Source organism: Hypanus sabinus, chromosome 20, assembly GCF_030144855.1.
Source record: "Hypanus sabinus isolate sHypSab1 chromosome 20, sHypSab1.hap1, whole genome shotgun sequence".
Taxonomy (NCBI): domain Eukaryota; kingdom Metazoa; phylum Chordata; class Chondrichthyes; order Myliobatiformes; family Dasyatidae; genus Hypanus; species Hypanus sabinus.
Window position 1 is genome coordinate 34371870 of NC_082725.1, and position 14170 is coordinate 34386039.

The 14170-nt window shown below is 40.0% G+C and overlaps 1 protein-coding gene across 3 annotated transcripts in view; it reads right to left on the minus strand.

Moving 5' to 3' along the window:
- fhod3b (formin homology 2 domain containing 3b) overlaps positions 1 to 14170 on the minus strand; it is a 519315-nt gene that overhangs the window by 145862 nt on the left and 359283 nt on the right. For 2 of the 3 annotated variants that reach the window (XM_059945318.1, XM_059945319.1), the window contains exons 9-10: positions 7405 to 7548; positions 4787 to 5031 (exon numbers count right to left, since the gene is read on the minus strand). In XM_059945318.1, coding sequence (XP_059801301.1) covers positions 4787 to 5031; positions 7405 to 7548 — 389 coding nt within the window. Of the gene's footprint in view, positions 1 to 3534; positions 3628 to 4786; positions 5032 to 7404; positions 7549 to 14170 lie in introns of all 3 variants that reach the window. The other variant, XM_059945317.1, reaches the window with a different exon arrangement.

Here is a 14170-nt window from a genome sequence, read left to right on the forward strand (position 1 = left end):
TAGAAAGTGCACAGCATGCTTGGTCGCTCCAAGTTGTGGCAGAGGTTTTTGTTTGGAGTCTCACACACTTATAATGGAGTTTGCAAGTATACATTACATTGAGGCCAAGCTCTACAACATGTGTTTGCAACCTGCTGTTATGAGGTGAAACAAATAAAATTTGTGTCAATGCTTTATGGCTGCTGTGGGATTCACTTGGCCTTGGCTTCATGATCAAAGTAGCTGAAATTGTGATTTCCTAAATAAGCCATCCCATATCTGGAGTCAAGTTGGAAATAGAACAGCTGAAATTCCAGGATGGAAGTAAAGTTTTACAAGTCCCAGCAGGAAGTGACTACTGGTTGTTTAGCCATAAAGAACTTTAACCAAGAGGTTTGAGGGATCCATTGTGCACTCCAAATCAAGAATGGGTTCAACCATGCAAGCTGCTTGGTTATTTCTGCCTTTCCAAGTCACTTGTGTCCTGTAATCCAATGGAACAAGAGAACGACAAAAAATATCACTGCAAACTCTCAAGACAAGCTTCAGTTTGATAACCCCTCATCAGATCCATTAATAAGGCTAATCCTCTCTTAAGTTCTATGACTGCTCTGTGCAAGAACTCTACGGCCTTCAAGGGAAGCATCGGGGCACTAGAATAAACAATTCCTGATTGCAACAAAGGGTCTCAACCCATTTTCTTTCAATAGGTTTCAGAAAATAGATATTTGAGATGGGGAGCTGAAGGTAACCATTTCTTATATTTGTTTTAATGTAAACCTTCCCAGAGAAAATAACAGCTATGTTTGATGTTCTCTCTCACATCCTTATAGTTTTCCATATGGTGGGGCATTAAATAACTTGTCATAGTACATATCCTAATTTGGAGTAAACTGGTCAGGTTAATGGAAAGATTAAACTGTCAAAGATCAGTGGAAAGATTTCATCAGGTTACAATATTTAATTTTTATTCTCTTCAGCATTCTCCGTCCTACCCTGTACTGCCAACCAAATTTCAGCAGATAATGGAAAATTTTGCAGCAAGTTAGTGATTGCTTGTAGCTTCCCAGAAAGCTGCTAATGACGTAACTGTTGGAAAAACACTGAATATAATTCAGACACTCCCAAAAACAATGCAACTTCATCAGGCATCATGATTTTTAACTTGCAATATTAAAATCAGTATCAAACCCTCCTGTATAATTTGAATCTGTCACTTTGAAGCAGGTTCACCAGAGGATTAAACGCTTTGCAAAAACTGCACTGCTAAACACCTACTGGTGGAACAACAAATAACCTGCAAGGTTTTGAGTTGAAGAGAAACAATTTCTTTCCTCCCCATGGGCGCTCGATACGGAGAGTTCCTCCAGCAGACTCCAGTACCAGCTGTTTCCAGTCTGCTGGCAGATATCTGGGGTGATCATGAGGATGGGAATTAACAGTTTGAATAATTGAACTATATCAAAGGATCTGAGTCATACAGCACTAAAATAGGCCTTTCAGCCCGAGTACATACTGACCATTAAACCACCCAGTTAAGCTAATCCTACATTTATCCCATATATATTACTCTCATCAACACCTCTCTTCAGATTCTACTACTCACCAATATACTGGGGACAATTTACAGTGGCCAGTCAACTTACCAACACTGACACCTTGGCATGTGGGAAGAAGGTGCAGCCATCTAGGGCAAATGTGCCGTCTTCACACAGACTGCAACTGAAGCTCAGGACTAAGCCAAGGTCTCTGATGTGGGGAAGCAGCAGCTCTGTTGGTTGCACTATTGATTCAGGTTGAAATTACCATCTAATGCAATGTCCACAAATGGACAATTCTGCAGGTGGAATTCAACCTCAATCCTTTGTTTTTTTTTAATTAGCAAAATAAACACCAAAGCAAACTGTTATTAAAGTGATAAAGTGTTGAACTCTTCTCAGTGGTCTTGTAATGTGCCAAGTAAATACTATCGCAAAGAAGCACTGGGCTAATAACCACCAATACAAGTAATCAATGAACTGAGGCTGTTAATATTTGGATCAGAAGCATTTCACTGGAAAGAGACCATTTCAACTAAGCAAACAGTTTGATCCATTTTCAAGATTTAAAACTTTCTGCTTACAACGATTTATTTAACGTTTCTACACCAAGCAAACAACTTTTAAAAGTGGACTTCTATTCTTTTCAGACACTTCACCTAATTGAATCATGGAGACTTCCTCCACAATGTAATCCATAACACTGAAGATTTTAGTGCCAGCTGCTTCTTCACTTCTTCAAATAAATGCATATTTAGAACATTATTGTTTCTTACAGGATCCATTTACTATCCTGCAAAGCTGGAAGTTACAAATCAAAATCTAACTTTGCACAACCCAACCATTTATTCAATACAAAATGAATTATTCGTCTCTCATCCATTTCCATCATTCAGTAATGGGATCAAATATGCCTAGGTCAGGTAAAGTATAGGCCTTTTAAAAGCAACCTTCACCTCGATAAAGCCAGGCAGTACCACTTAACCAGTTCCTCAGCTGCAAACTCTGCTTGAAACAGTAGCTGGACAACTTTCATCCTCTGGCCAATAACATTTATTCTTTCTGCAAAGACCAATTGTTCACCAGAGTTCAGGAGTAGTTCAAGATCAGCAAAACTTCCACAAGCAAATGATATTAATTGCATCCTTAAACAGCTGTTGAAAAAACAATAGTCCAAATCTTTCTATATGGCAAAAGGGTTCAGATACCTGTTTTATTGAATTATGCTGCCTAGCTGCCACTCTTCACAAATGTTTTTATTTTCTTGTTTACTTTTTAATTCATATCACAGCAGTAACATGTCAAGACCCCACACACAGCAGCATAAAGCAGAAAGAGAGAAGGACAGGGAATTAGAAGCTACCTTCTGTACTGTGGGCAGGCAAAAGAAAATGCATTTGAAGAGAAGATGCTTCCTGCCATTCACATAGCTTTAAAGCATTTGGAGGAATGTCCAAATTATATGGCTGTTACTACTTGAATGCATCAGTGAGCACATTTACACCTCATTTCACCACAGGAGTAGACAGAAGGAAAGGTTATAAAGTGGAAGGAATTGATAAAGAGTAAATAAGGCGGAAGCTATATGGAGCAAGCGACAATACAAATGAGAGTAGATAGGCAAAGGCCAAATGAAGTGCTATAGGAAAGAGGCCCAGTAAAAGTATATCTTTGATCAGTGAGCTATTTAATTGGACCTGCTTGAAAATGAGCTATTTGCAGCATCCACCGCAGGTTGCACAGAGATGCACTATTAATAAAAGCACCTGAGATGTTATGGAAACAGTAAGCTGCAGAAAAATCACAGCACATGTGTGCTTCCGGGAGACCTGCCTTCATTATAATCCACAAAAATTCAGACAAAAATGGAGAAAATGTACAAAGGTATTTTGCTCACAGCATGCCCAGAAATGAAAACTCTCCACGTCAGCCTGCCATTCCCAAAGCAGGTGAAGCACAATGAGCAGAAAAGTGACCCAGCTGCAACCATGCAATCGAATGCAGCTCCTGTACTCACTCATTAAACGGTGTGTGAATGCCTTCAAATACATCATCAGAGGGGCTTGCTTCATTGGGCTGGCTGGTCATGCTGTGCTGAACTACATCGCTGCTGCACACAGTAGCAATAACGTTAAAAACGAGTAATAGAGACGAAATCAGACATTAACATGATACCAAGGGTTGGGATTTTGCATTTGGGTTGTCAGAATTTAGGCAAGTACTTCCTACAGAATACAACTAAATTCCTTCTGAATTGTAACTACAGAACTTTAGGGTGTTAAAAGATTTTGAAACATAGCGGATGTGACTTTCCATTCAGGTCCAAGGAGAAATGGATGCAGATGTAATCCAAGTACACTTAGCATGGTCCTGATCCAGCCACTTTTAAAATGCAATCTGAGTGAAATGAGAGGCTTCATTTTGACAGCCACATGATCTCATTAGCCATTGTCATATCAGCCTAAAAAGAAAAACTTCACACTGCCAGAAGATGCTTGTGGCTATCCAAAACATGTTGCAATTTAACCCATTGTTTTAGCAGTGGTTATCTTCATTACCATTATGGTTAGTGGAAATCTGAAAAATTACCCTAGATCAGTGGTTCCCAACCTTTTTAATGCCATGATCCTGCCATTAACCAAAGGATCTGTGTCCCCCAGTTTGGGAACCCCTGCCCTAGACATAACTTCTACGTTTTCCTTTCCAGAAGTCAAATCAAAGAGATGACATTGTTCAAGACTTCATTCACAGCTTCAACAATTTCTTCCATGAATGATCCAATTGCCCAAAGCAAACTATTTTCATTCACTCCAGATTAATGCAAGCAAATCCATTAATCTATTTCAGCACCTTGTACATCATATCACATTTCATAATCAGTTATATTCCCAGGCTTTTTGGATGGGTGATATTTTAAATTGTGCTTTTTTCTAGTGAAGCAGATTCCTCAGCACCATTCAACAGAAGAGAACAATTAAACCAGAGAGAATTCGTGCAAATTCGGCAACAGAGCAGGTCTGTGATCTTCTACAATATCACTTAGTAGCTGCTGAATGCTTTCCTCAAAACTTATTAAAAATAAACCCATTTACCCTAAATCAACTGTAATACAGTAAATAATGACAAGGTGAAACCCATTGCTGAATAATATAAATGAGAATTAATGTTGCAGGAAAGCATAATGCAAAGACTGCTTCACAATTAAACCCAGAGTCACAAGGGCACACCTCAATGCAGTTTCAGCACTTTAGTTTTTGAAGAAAACTTACTTTTCATTGAGTTCTTCAAGTCTCTGACCACTGGGTGACATGAAGTGTGGACTTAAATGTCCAGGCAATGGACTGCTTGGGCTGGCAGGGGCAGACAACGAACTTTTGATATTCTGGATAGAATGCCTCCGACTTCTCCGTCGTTCTAAGCCACGCCGTTCATTCGAACCAAGGCTTGATCTTCGCCTATCTTTCCGACCATTCATACTAACATCATCATCTCCATCTTCATGTTTCAGGCTCATCTGCAATACATCCATTCAGAAAAATGGTTATGTTAGATTGCAAATACTGTATTTTATGCGCTTGTAAAAGTTCCGTTATTTTTGTAATTTTTTTTTAAACTGATAATTACTCCCCACCCCAAATTCCAGAAGCTACTGGTAGTAGCATCTGAAAGTTACATTTCCAGCCTTCGAACAAGGTGTGGCCAAACTACTCCCACTTTGCTACATCACCTTAACTTACTAGGGCACTTCAGAGAGCAACAAGGATTAATGTTCGTATGGGACTGGTTGTGAATGAGTTGATCCCCCTCCAGACCTGCCATTGTGCCATCCTGTTAACCGTGACCGAAGATTGGGGCTGAGAGGGAAAATAGACCAGCCACAATGAAATGGATCAGCCTTTGACACGAAAATGTCTTTTTCTGTTGATCAGTGTGAAAAAAATGTCAAATCCACTGTTGTAAAATAATCAAACATGGAAATTTCCGGGGGGGGGGGTGGGGGGGGGAATGAGTACTTTTTATAGGCATTGAATATCATTTTTTGGGTGATTGATATTACAATCACCAAACAAATATAGTTTGCATTTTGCTGCCACTGGGATTCTAGTAATGGGGAGAGATGGGATAGGCTGGGCTTATTTACTCTGGAATGAAGCAGGCGGAGCCATAGGTAAGTGGGATTGTTCAAATCTTTTTGAACTTCGGAAATGCATCTGGTTCTGGAACATTATTTTACTATTAAACACAAAAGCATATCGATTAATTAATAACTGTCATGTTTAAAATGGGAAAATAATTCAAATGCATAACAAGTGTTTGGCAGAAAATGAATGAAAACCCTTTCCAGCACAACCCAATTTTTCTTTCTTTAAAAAGAATGTCAATTAAACTACTGTGCATTTCTAGATTCCGTAGTTTTTTAAAAAAATATTTTTCCCACTTTCAATTGAAATTATATTCTCTTTGTTTTCCTATCCTGGTTTACTTTGTGACAAGAAGATACGTTTGCTTGATAACTCCTCTGTAAGGTTGGCTGCAAACATCACCTGTCACCTTCCTTGTTGATAGAAAGATTAAGGTCTTTATGATAACTTGTAATTCAATGGCTACTTTATTAGATAAACTGGATCACTGATGCCAATATCTAATCAGCCAGTCATCTGGCAGCAGCCTAATGCATAAAAGCATGTAGACATGGTCCAGAGGTTTCGTCATTCAGACCAAACGTCCAAACTAGGAAGATATGCAATCTAAGTGACTTTAAGTGATCTAACTACGATCTAAGTGATTGATATTTGGTACCAGATGTAGTGGTTTGAGCATCTCAAACTGCAGATCTTTTGGAACACACAACAGTCTCTAGAGTTTAGAGCATGATGCAAAATAAAAACAAGAACAAACATTCACTAAACAGCAGTCTGCGGGCAAAAACACCTCATTAATGAAAAAGTTCACAGGAGAATGGCCAGACTTGTTCAAGCTGACTAGAAGGTGACAGTAACTCAAATAACCATGTGTTACAACAGGGGTGTGCAGAAGAGCATCTCAAAATGCACAACATGGTGAACTGTGAAATGGAAGGGCTACAGCAGCAGAAGACCACACTGGGTTCCACTCCTGTACCTAACAAAGTGGCCACAGGGTGTATATCTACCAGCCACGTGTCAAGTGCACTTTCATAGTTGCAAAAATCTTGCTATAACTTCTTGCAACATTACATTAGAGCACCAAATGACAGAGATGAAGATTCTGAGCCAGGGAAGTGAGGAAACCACCCAATATTCTTTTACTTGATTGCTGTTGAGTGGCACCTCCAGGCTATAACTATTACAGGTTTCTTGCCTTCAACTATGGTGCTTTGCTTTTTATTTTGATATTCTTAAGCTCATGCTTCAGGAAAGATTCCTCAGGTGAGTGGTTGCCAATGTGGGTTATTCCAGTGTATAACATTATTTTCCCCACATCTTTTGCATCGTTTCTTTTCATGCCTCTGATCTGCCTGCATTTAGGCCTTGTGTAAAGCACAATATCCCTATCCAGTGCTGCATTTCCCAGTTGGGACAATGAAATTTACCAACATATCGGCACTGAACTGGAAGGTCTGTAAATTGTTCCATTTAAATAAGAATGACTAATCAACTAAATTGCTTAATGGAGACTGCAGCTCAATCATTCTACAACTCAACAATTTTGTTCTGAAGCAAGTGCTTTGTTTTAGCATCTGCAGGTTTCTTCTGGTTTGGCCATGAATAATAGACTGGCATGGGCCATACCTCAGGCTTCCTTTCATAATGACACACAGGCACAAAGCTTTTCCTCTTCATCAGCTTTTTTAAAAATTTAAAAGCAATGTCAATGTGTTCACATTAATGTGAGTGTGAAATATTACCTCATAAATATTGAATTGTTCCACTAAGTCCAAGTCAGTTCCTTTTTTGTTCAAGTGTCTCTGTGAAATAGCTTCCATTCCTTGTTCTTCCAGACAGTCCACTACATCATAGAAGGAATCTTGATCAGGCAATCCTGCCAATGTCTGGGAATTCCAACAAAGCACATGAACACAATCATTCCATTAGGAGGGAGAGAATCTGTTATTTAAAAGAAACACTAAAAAAAATTGCATCTGCAAAATTGCTTGTAAAAAGAACTAAACTGCCAACATCTTTCTTTGCCAGAAGTCGCTGCTTCAACCAAATTTAGACAATGAAAGGTTGTCACTTCTGTGGGCATTGCAATGAAAAAGATTGAACAGTTTAATTTCATGCATATTTTAAACACAATAATTTGGAAATTCAAATCCAAAGGTCAATGTACATACACCGCAGTTAACTATTTCTTGTCAGATATTTGACAAGACATCACTCCCCACATTCTCAATGTGATTGTGTGCACACTTAAAATAAAGAAAATTCAATTCAAGGAATGAACCAGATTTAAAATTATATATGCATACATACATACACATCTGCAACAATTGTGAGATTCCACCTTTTCCTGGTATTGACAGGGCCACCCAGAGTTCAAACAGCCTGGTTGAGGTGGAATTTGTGTGGTGTATCATAGACACTTCCCTCAAGCAAATCAGGAAAGAGCAAAACCAGATCTCTTCTTAGGGAGCAAAGCAGGCCAAGTAACTGAAGTGGAAGTTAAGGAGCATTTTGGGTCCAATTACTGCAATTCTACTAATTTTGAAGTAGTTAGAACAGTCCACAGATTGAAGCCCTGAAGTGGTGCGCAGTCATTAGGCAGGATCTAGCTGGGGTCAACAAGGGGACTATTTCAAGGCAAAGGAACAGTTGGCAGTTGGAAGGCTTTTAAAAGGGCCAAATCATGAATCCTGGGGCAGCATGTTCCTGCTAGGGTGAAAGATAGACATAACAAGTTCAGTGCACCCTGGCTGATGAGAAATATCGAGGCTCTGATAAGGAAAAAGGACACATATCACATTTAGGCAGCTGGGTACAAATGACAAAAAACTTGACAAATACAAAAAATTTAAGATCAGGCTTAAAAGAGAAACCAGACGGGTGAAAGAAAGAGGTTCTTCAGTTATATTAACAGTATTAGAGTGACACAGAATAAACTGGGTCCCCTCAAAGAGCATCAGAGTTGGCTATGGTATGGTTGGAGCCACAGGTGATGGTGAAAATGTTTCCACTGTGTTCACTCAGGCAAATACAAGTAGAGAGTCTTGGATCATATGAATATTATGAGTGAGTGAGTAAGTACTTGTAGCCTTGAAGCCCATTAAGACAAGCAAATCCACAGGCCTGACCAAGTGAACTCCTAGAACTTATGGGAGGCCAAGGAAGAAATTTGGGAGGCCCTTACAGAAATAGGTGTTTGCTTTGTTGTTAGCCACTGGTGAAGTTCCAAAAGACTAGAATGAGACTAATGTTCCATTGTTCAAGAAGGGTAGGTAGGACACTGTAGGGAACTATTGGCAGTGAGCTGGGTTTCAGTTGCAGGGAAGTTACAGAAAGGAATTCTGAGGAACAAGATCTATCATCACCTGTACAGTCAAGGACTGAGCAGGAATAGACATTGTGTGAGATATCACAAGACAGTGGCTATACTTAATTAGGAGTTTGAAGAGATTTGCCATGTCAACAAATACACTCAGAAACTTCCATAGTTGCACCAGGGAGAGCATTCTGACAGGCTGCATCACTGTCTGGTCTGCACAGGACCGAAAGAAGCTGCAGAAGGTTGTAAATCTAGTCAGCTCCATCTTGGGTTCTAGCCTACAAAGTACCCAGGTTATCTTTAGGGAGCGGTGTCTCAGAAAGGCAATGTATATTATTAAGGACCTCCAGCACCCAGGACATGCCCTCTTCTCATTGTTAATCATCAGGTAGGAGGTAGGGAAGCCTGACAGCAAACACTCAGCGATTCAGGAACAGCTTCTTCCCCTCTGCCATCCCATTTCTAAATGAAAATTGAATCTTTGGACACTATCTCACTTAAAAAAAAACAGTATTTCTGTTTTGGCACGTTTTAAAAATTTATTCAATACATGTACAGTAATTGATTTACTTGTTTATTTTTTTTCTTCTCTGCTAGATAGCTAAGTTAATAAATTTCATGTCACATGCCATTGATAATAAACCTGATTCTGATATCTGACAAATCTTTTGGAAATTTTCCAAAGATGTGATGAGGGATAGGAGTTAGAAGCAGGGACTTTATTTTGCAGTTGCTGATGTGATCACATTTGGAGTATTTTGTGCAGTTTTGATCAACCTGATACTAAAAAGACATTGTCCAGCTGGAGAGGGTGCAGTAGAGATTTACAAGGCTGAGGCCTAGACTAGAGGGTCTGAGTTATGTGGAGACGTTGGCCTTACTTGGCTTTAATTCCCTTTAGCATAGGAGAATGAGGGGTGATCTCATACAAGTTTATAAAATCATGAGGGGTATAGATAAGTGGTCACTATTTTTCTCAGGGTTAGGGTGCCCAAAACTAGAGGCCACAGACACAAAAGGGGAGAGATTTAAAAGAGATCTGATAGGTAACTTTTTTTTTCTCACAATGGGCAGCGAATACTTGGAACGAGCTGCCAGAAGTGGTTGAGGTAGATACAACTGCAACGTTTAAGAAGCATTTGGATAGGTATGTTGAAGGGAGGGGCTTGAAAGGTAATGGCCGAATTTGGGCAACTGGGACTAGAGGTTGGCATGGACCAGTTAGGTTAAAGACCTGTTTCCATGCTGTATTGCTCTACGACTCATTAAACATGTTTATTCATCAAAATGCCAAACCATCAGCAGTTCACCTGTTCTGCTTTTATACATCAGAATACCAGTATGACTCGATATATCTACCCACCAAACTCCTCCACATGTGAACCATCACCACCACTTCCTCCACCCCCACCCACTCAGCCTCCCCTTGATATGATTAATTGTTTCAAGAGTGAAGTATGAATGGCAAATGATCCAGACAGGACGCCTTGATAAAGGAGAATAATTCACCGTTGACATTTCGATCATTCAGACATACAGTGTATTTCAGTATGAATAAAACATAGACTGCACTTTTAATTATATATAATAAAGACTTGCAAACAGAAAGGATTTAAGCTTGCCAGTTTAGTATTACAACAGAAAACCTTAATGAGTTAGACATGGGGTAAAGCAGACAGGCTCCACACCAATCATACTTTTGGTGACAGGGAGCTCTGCAACACAGAATAGGTTGATAAGTCAGTGTTAACCAGAAATGCAATCTTGCACTGGAATGATATGCTTACAGCCAGATGCTCAAGTGCTGCGGACGCAGGTGTGGAGACCAGAAGGATCCAATAATGTTTCTTGCTGCTAATTAAAAGACCTTCAATGCTTTCAACAGGAATTATAGTTATTTTTAATGGCCACTCAAGATTCAAGATTGTTTAATGTTATTTCCAGTACACAAGTGTAGAGGAGAACAAAATAATTGTTACTCTGGATCCGATGTGATATAAAAAAATAATAAGATGAAGGACACAATAATAAGAAACACAATAGATAAAAATACTTAAGATGTCTTATATACAAATTATATGTATTGTATGTGATTGTATGTCCATGAAGTGATGCTAGGCACAGGAGTATCTGTAGAAAAGGTGACTCTGACAGGAAACGACAAAGTAATGGTGCTGGAGGCAGGGGAGGGGTGAGTTGGTGGGTTGAGGTATTGATCAGCATTACCAATTGGGGAAAGTAACAGTTTTTGAGTGTGACGCTCCTGACGTGAATGCTACTGTGGTGAACTATGTGCCTGTCTGGACACACCCCCTGCTGACTGCTCCTGTGGCTCCTCCCACAGGCCCCTGTATAAAGGCGATTCAGGTCTAATCCTCTGCCTCATTCTCCAGGATGTAATATGATGGTCACTCACTGCTGGTTCCTTCTTCAGTCAATAAAAGCCGATATCTCGCCTTACGTCTCAGAGTGAGTTATTGATGGTGCATCAGCTACATAGCCCCCTCCCTGATGGAAGCGTGATGGAACAATCCATGAGGAAGGTGGGGTGTTTCACAATGTTATAAGCCCTTTTCCAGCACCTTTCTATATGTATGTTTTTAACGGCTGGTAGGCTGGTGCTGGTGATGTATCAGGCAGTTTTGACTACCCATTGGAGAGCCTTCCCTGCTGTGGTGCTGTATTATTCAGATGTTCTCTGCTGTGCACCTGTACAAGGATATGACTATAGCACAGAAGTGTTAGCGATCTTTCCTGATTATGTAGGACATGTTCTGTGCCCATGAGAGCTCGTGCAAGATAGGCACTTAATGAGTTTGACACTGCTCACACTTTCCATTGCGATGACGTGCTGTAACAAAGGGCGTGAGTTCTCCTGAAAGAGCTGAGCAACTGGTTACATTTTAGCAAGAACTGCCAGAAACTGGGTTCAATCCTGAAATAGTGTGCAGTCTCAACAGTGTTTGCACCATTTCCCTGTGATGACAATTGGGCGGAGGGAAATCAGGATGGTAGCAAAGAGATTCGCCCATTGGAAAACAATATGGGAATGGGACCGATGGGATTTTTCTGAGTCTTGCTTCCTAATATGTGATGAGAAAAATATTAAAGTATGAAATGCAAATGGAAGTATAAAGTTAAAAATAATACCGTGGAGTTTAACAAAAGCAAACTACTTGATCCAATGGGCACTGATTCAACCCAAAATAATTTATTTTGTTACCATTCTAAGATGTCATTATCCATTTGGTGAAGTATTACACAATATTAATACTCACTAAAGCACAATGATAAAGATATTAGGACCAAGAGGCTATCAGTTATTTTCACTTGGCTATCAGACAGCTTGTGATATTTTGTTCATAATTCATTCTGGCATCTCTGAACCTTTTAACCCAGTTGCCCACTGGCAGATGATTATGCTTGTGCCTCTGTTGAAGTTCTTTGGCTACCAACTCATACACTGTTGCTACCTCCTGCTCACCACATATCCCTCCTTCCATCCCAAAGCTCTGTGAAGAATTGTTCAAGTTACCATCTTGCCACTGGATGGCGCACCCATCAATGATCAATTGCCTTTTTGAATTTTGTGTTCCATTTTCTGGGTACAATTTTTCAGAATCAGTTTTAATATTACTGGCATGTGTTGTGAAATTTGTTGTTTTGTGGCAGGAGTATATTGCAATACAAAATAATACAGAAAACTAAACTACAATGAGAAATATAAATATGTATATACATATACATACTGTATGTATAATTAAATTAAATAAGCAAGAGAAAAAAGTGAGCAAATTAAGAAAAAGAAGAAAATTGTGAGGTAGTGTACATGGATTCATCATCCATTCAGAAAGTTGATAGCAGAGGGGGAAGCTTCTCCTAAAACATTGAGAATGTATCTTCGGGCTCCTATTCCTATCCCTTGATTGTAGCTATGAGAAAAGGGCATTTACTGGGTGATGGAAGTCCTTCATGACAGATGCTACCTTTTAGAGGCATCACCATCTGAAGATATCTTCGATACAGGGGAGGCTAGTGCCCATAATGCAGCTGGATTCATTGCAACATTCTGCAGACTTATCTAATCCTGTGAAATGGCACTTCCACGCCAGATGGTGATGCAACCAGCTAGAATGCTCTCCACCATACAGTTGTAGAAACTTGCTAAAGTCTTTAGTCACGTACCTAGTCTCCTCAAACTCTTAATGAAATATAGCTGCTGTTGTGCCTTCTTTGTAATTGCATTACTAAGTTGGGTTCAGAATGTTTTCAGAGATGTTGACATCCAGGAACTTGAAACTGCTGACGTCATGAGCAGGACTGGAGTGTGCTCCCTCGACCTACCCTTCCTGAAGTCAATAATCAATTCCTTCGTCTTACTGATATTGAGAGCAAGGTTGTTATTATGAGACACCAAACAGCTGATCTCTCTCATTCCAATATGCCTCTTTTTCACCATCTGACATTCTGCAAACAATAGTTGTGTTATTGGCAAAGTTATAGATGATGTATGAGCTGTGCTTAGCCACACAGTCATGGAGGCAGAGAGAGTAGAGCAGTAGGCTAAGCACGCACCCTTGAGATGCACCAGTACTGATGGTCAGCAAGAAGTTATTTTTGCAATGACCATGGCCTTCTGATGAGGAAGTCAAGGATGCAATTTCAGAGGGAGGTAGAGGGCTAGGTATTGGAGCTTGATGATTAGTACTGAGTGTCTGATGGTGCCGAACACTTAGCTGTAATCAATAAACTCCTGCTACTGTCCATGTGATCCAAGGATGAGTAGAGAGCTGGTAAGAGTGCATCCGCTGTAGACCTATTGTAGCAATAGGCAAATTGCAAAGTGGGTCCAGGTCCCTGTTTAGGCAGGAGTTGATTGTGACAATAACTCACCTCTTCAAGCACATCATCACAGTAGATGTAAGTGCAACTGGGTGATAGTCAATGAAGCAGTTCACCCTGACTTTCATGGGCATTGGTGTTATTGTCACCCTTGCGAAACAGGTGGGAACCGTGAGAGATTGAAGGCACTCCTGCCTGTTGCTTTGCACAGGTTTTCTGTGTCCTACTAGGTGCGTTATTAGGGCCCGAGGTCTTGCAAGGGTTCTTCCTCATGAAAGATGTTCTGACATCAGGCTTCGAGACAGAAACCACAGGGTCACTAGATATTGCATGGATTCACGTAGGTT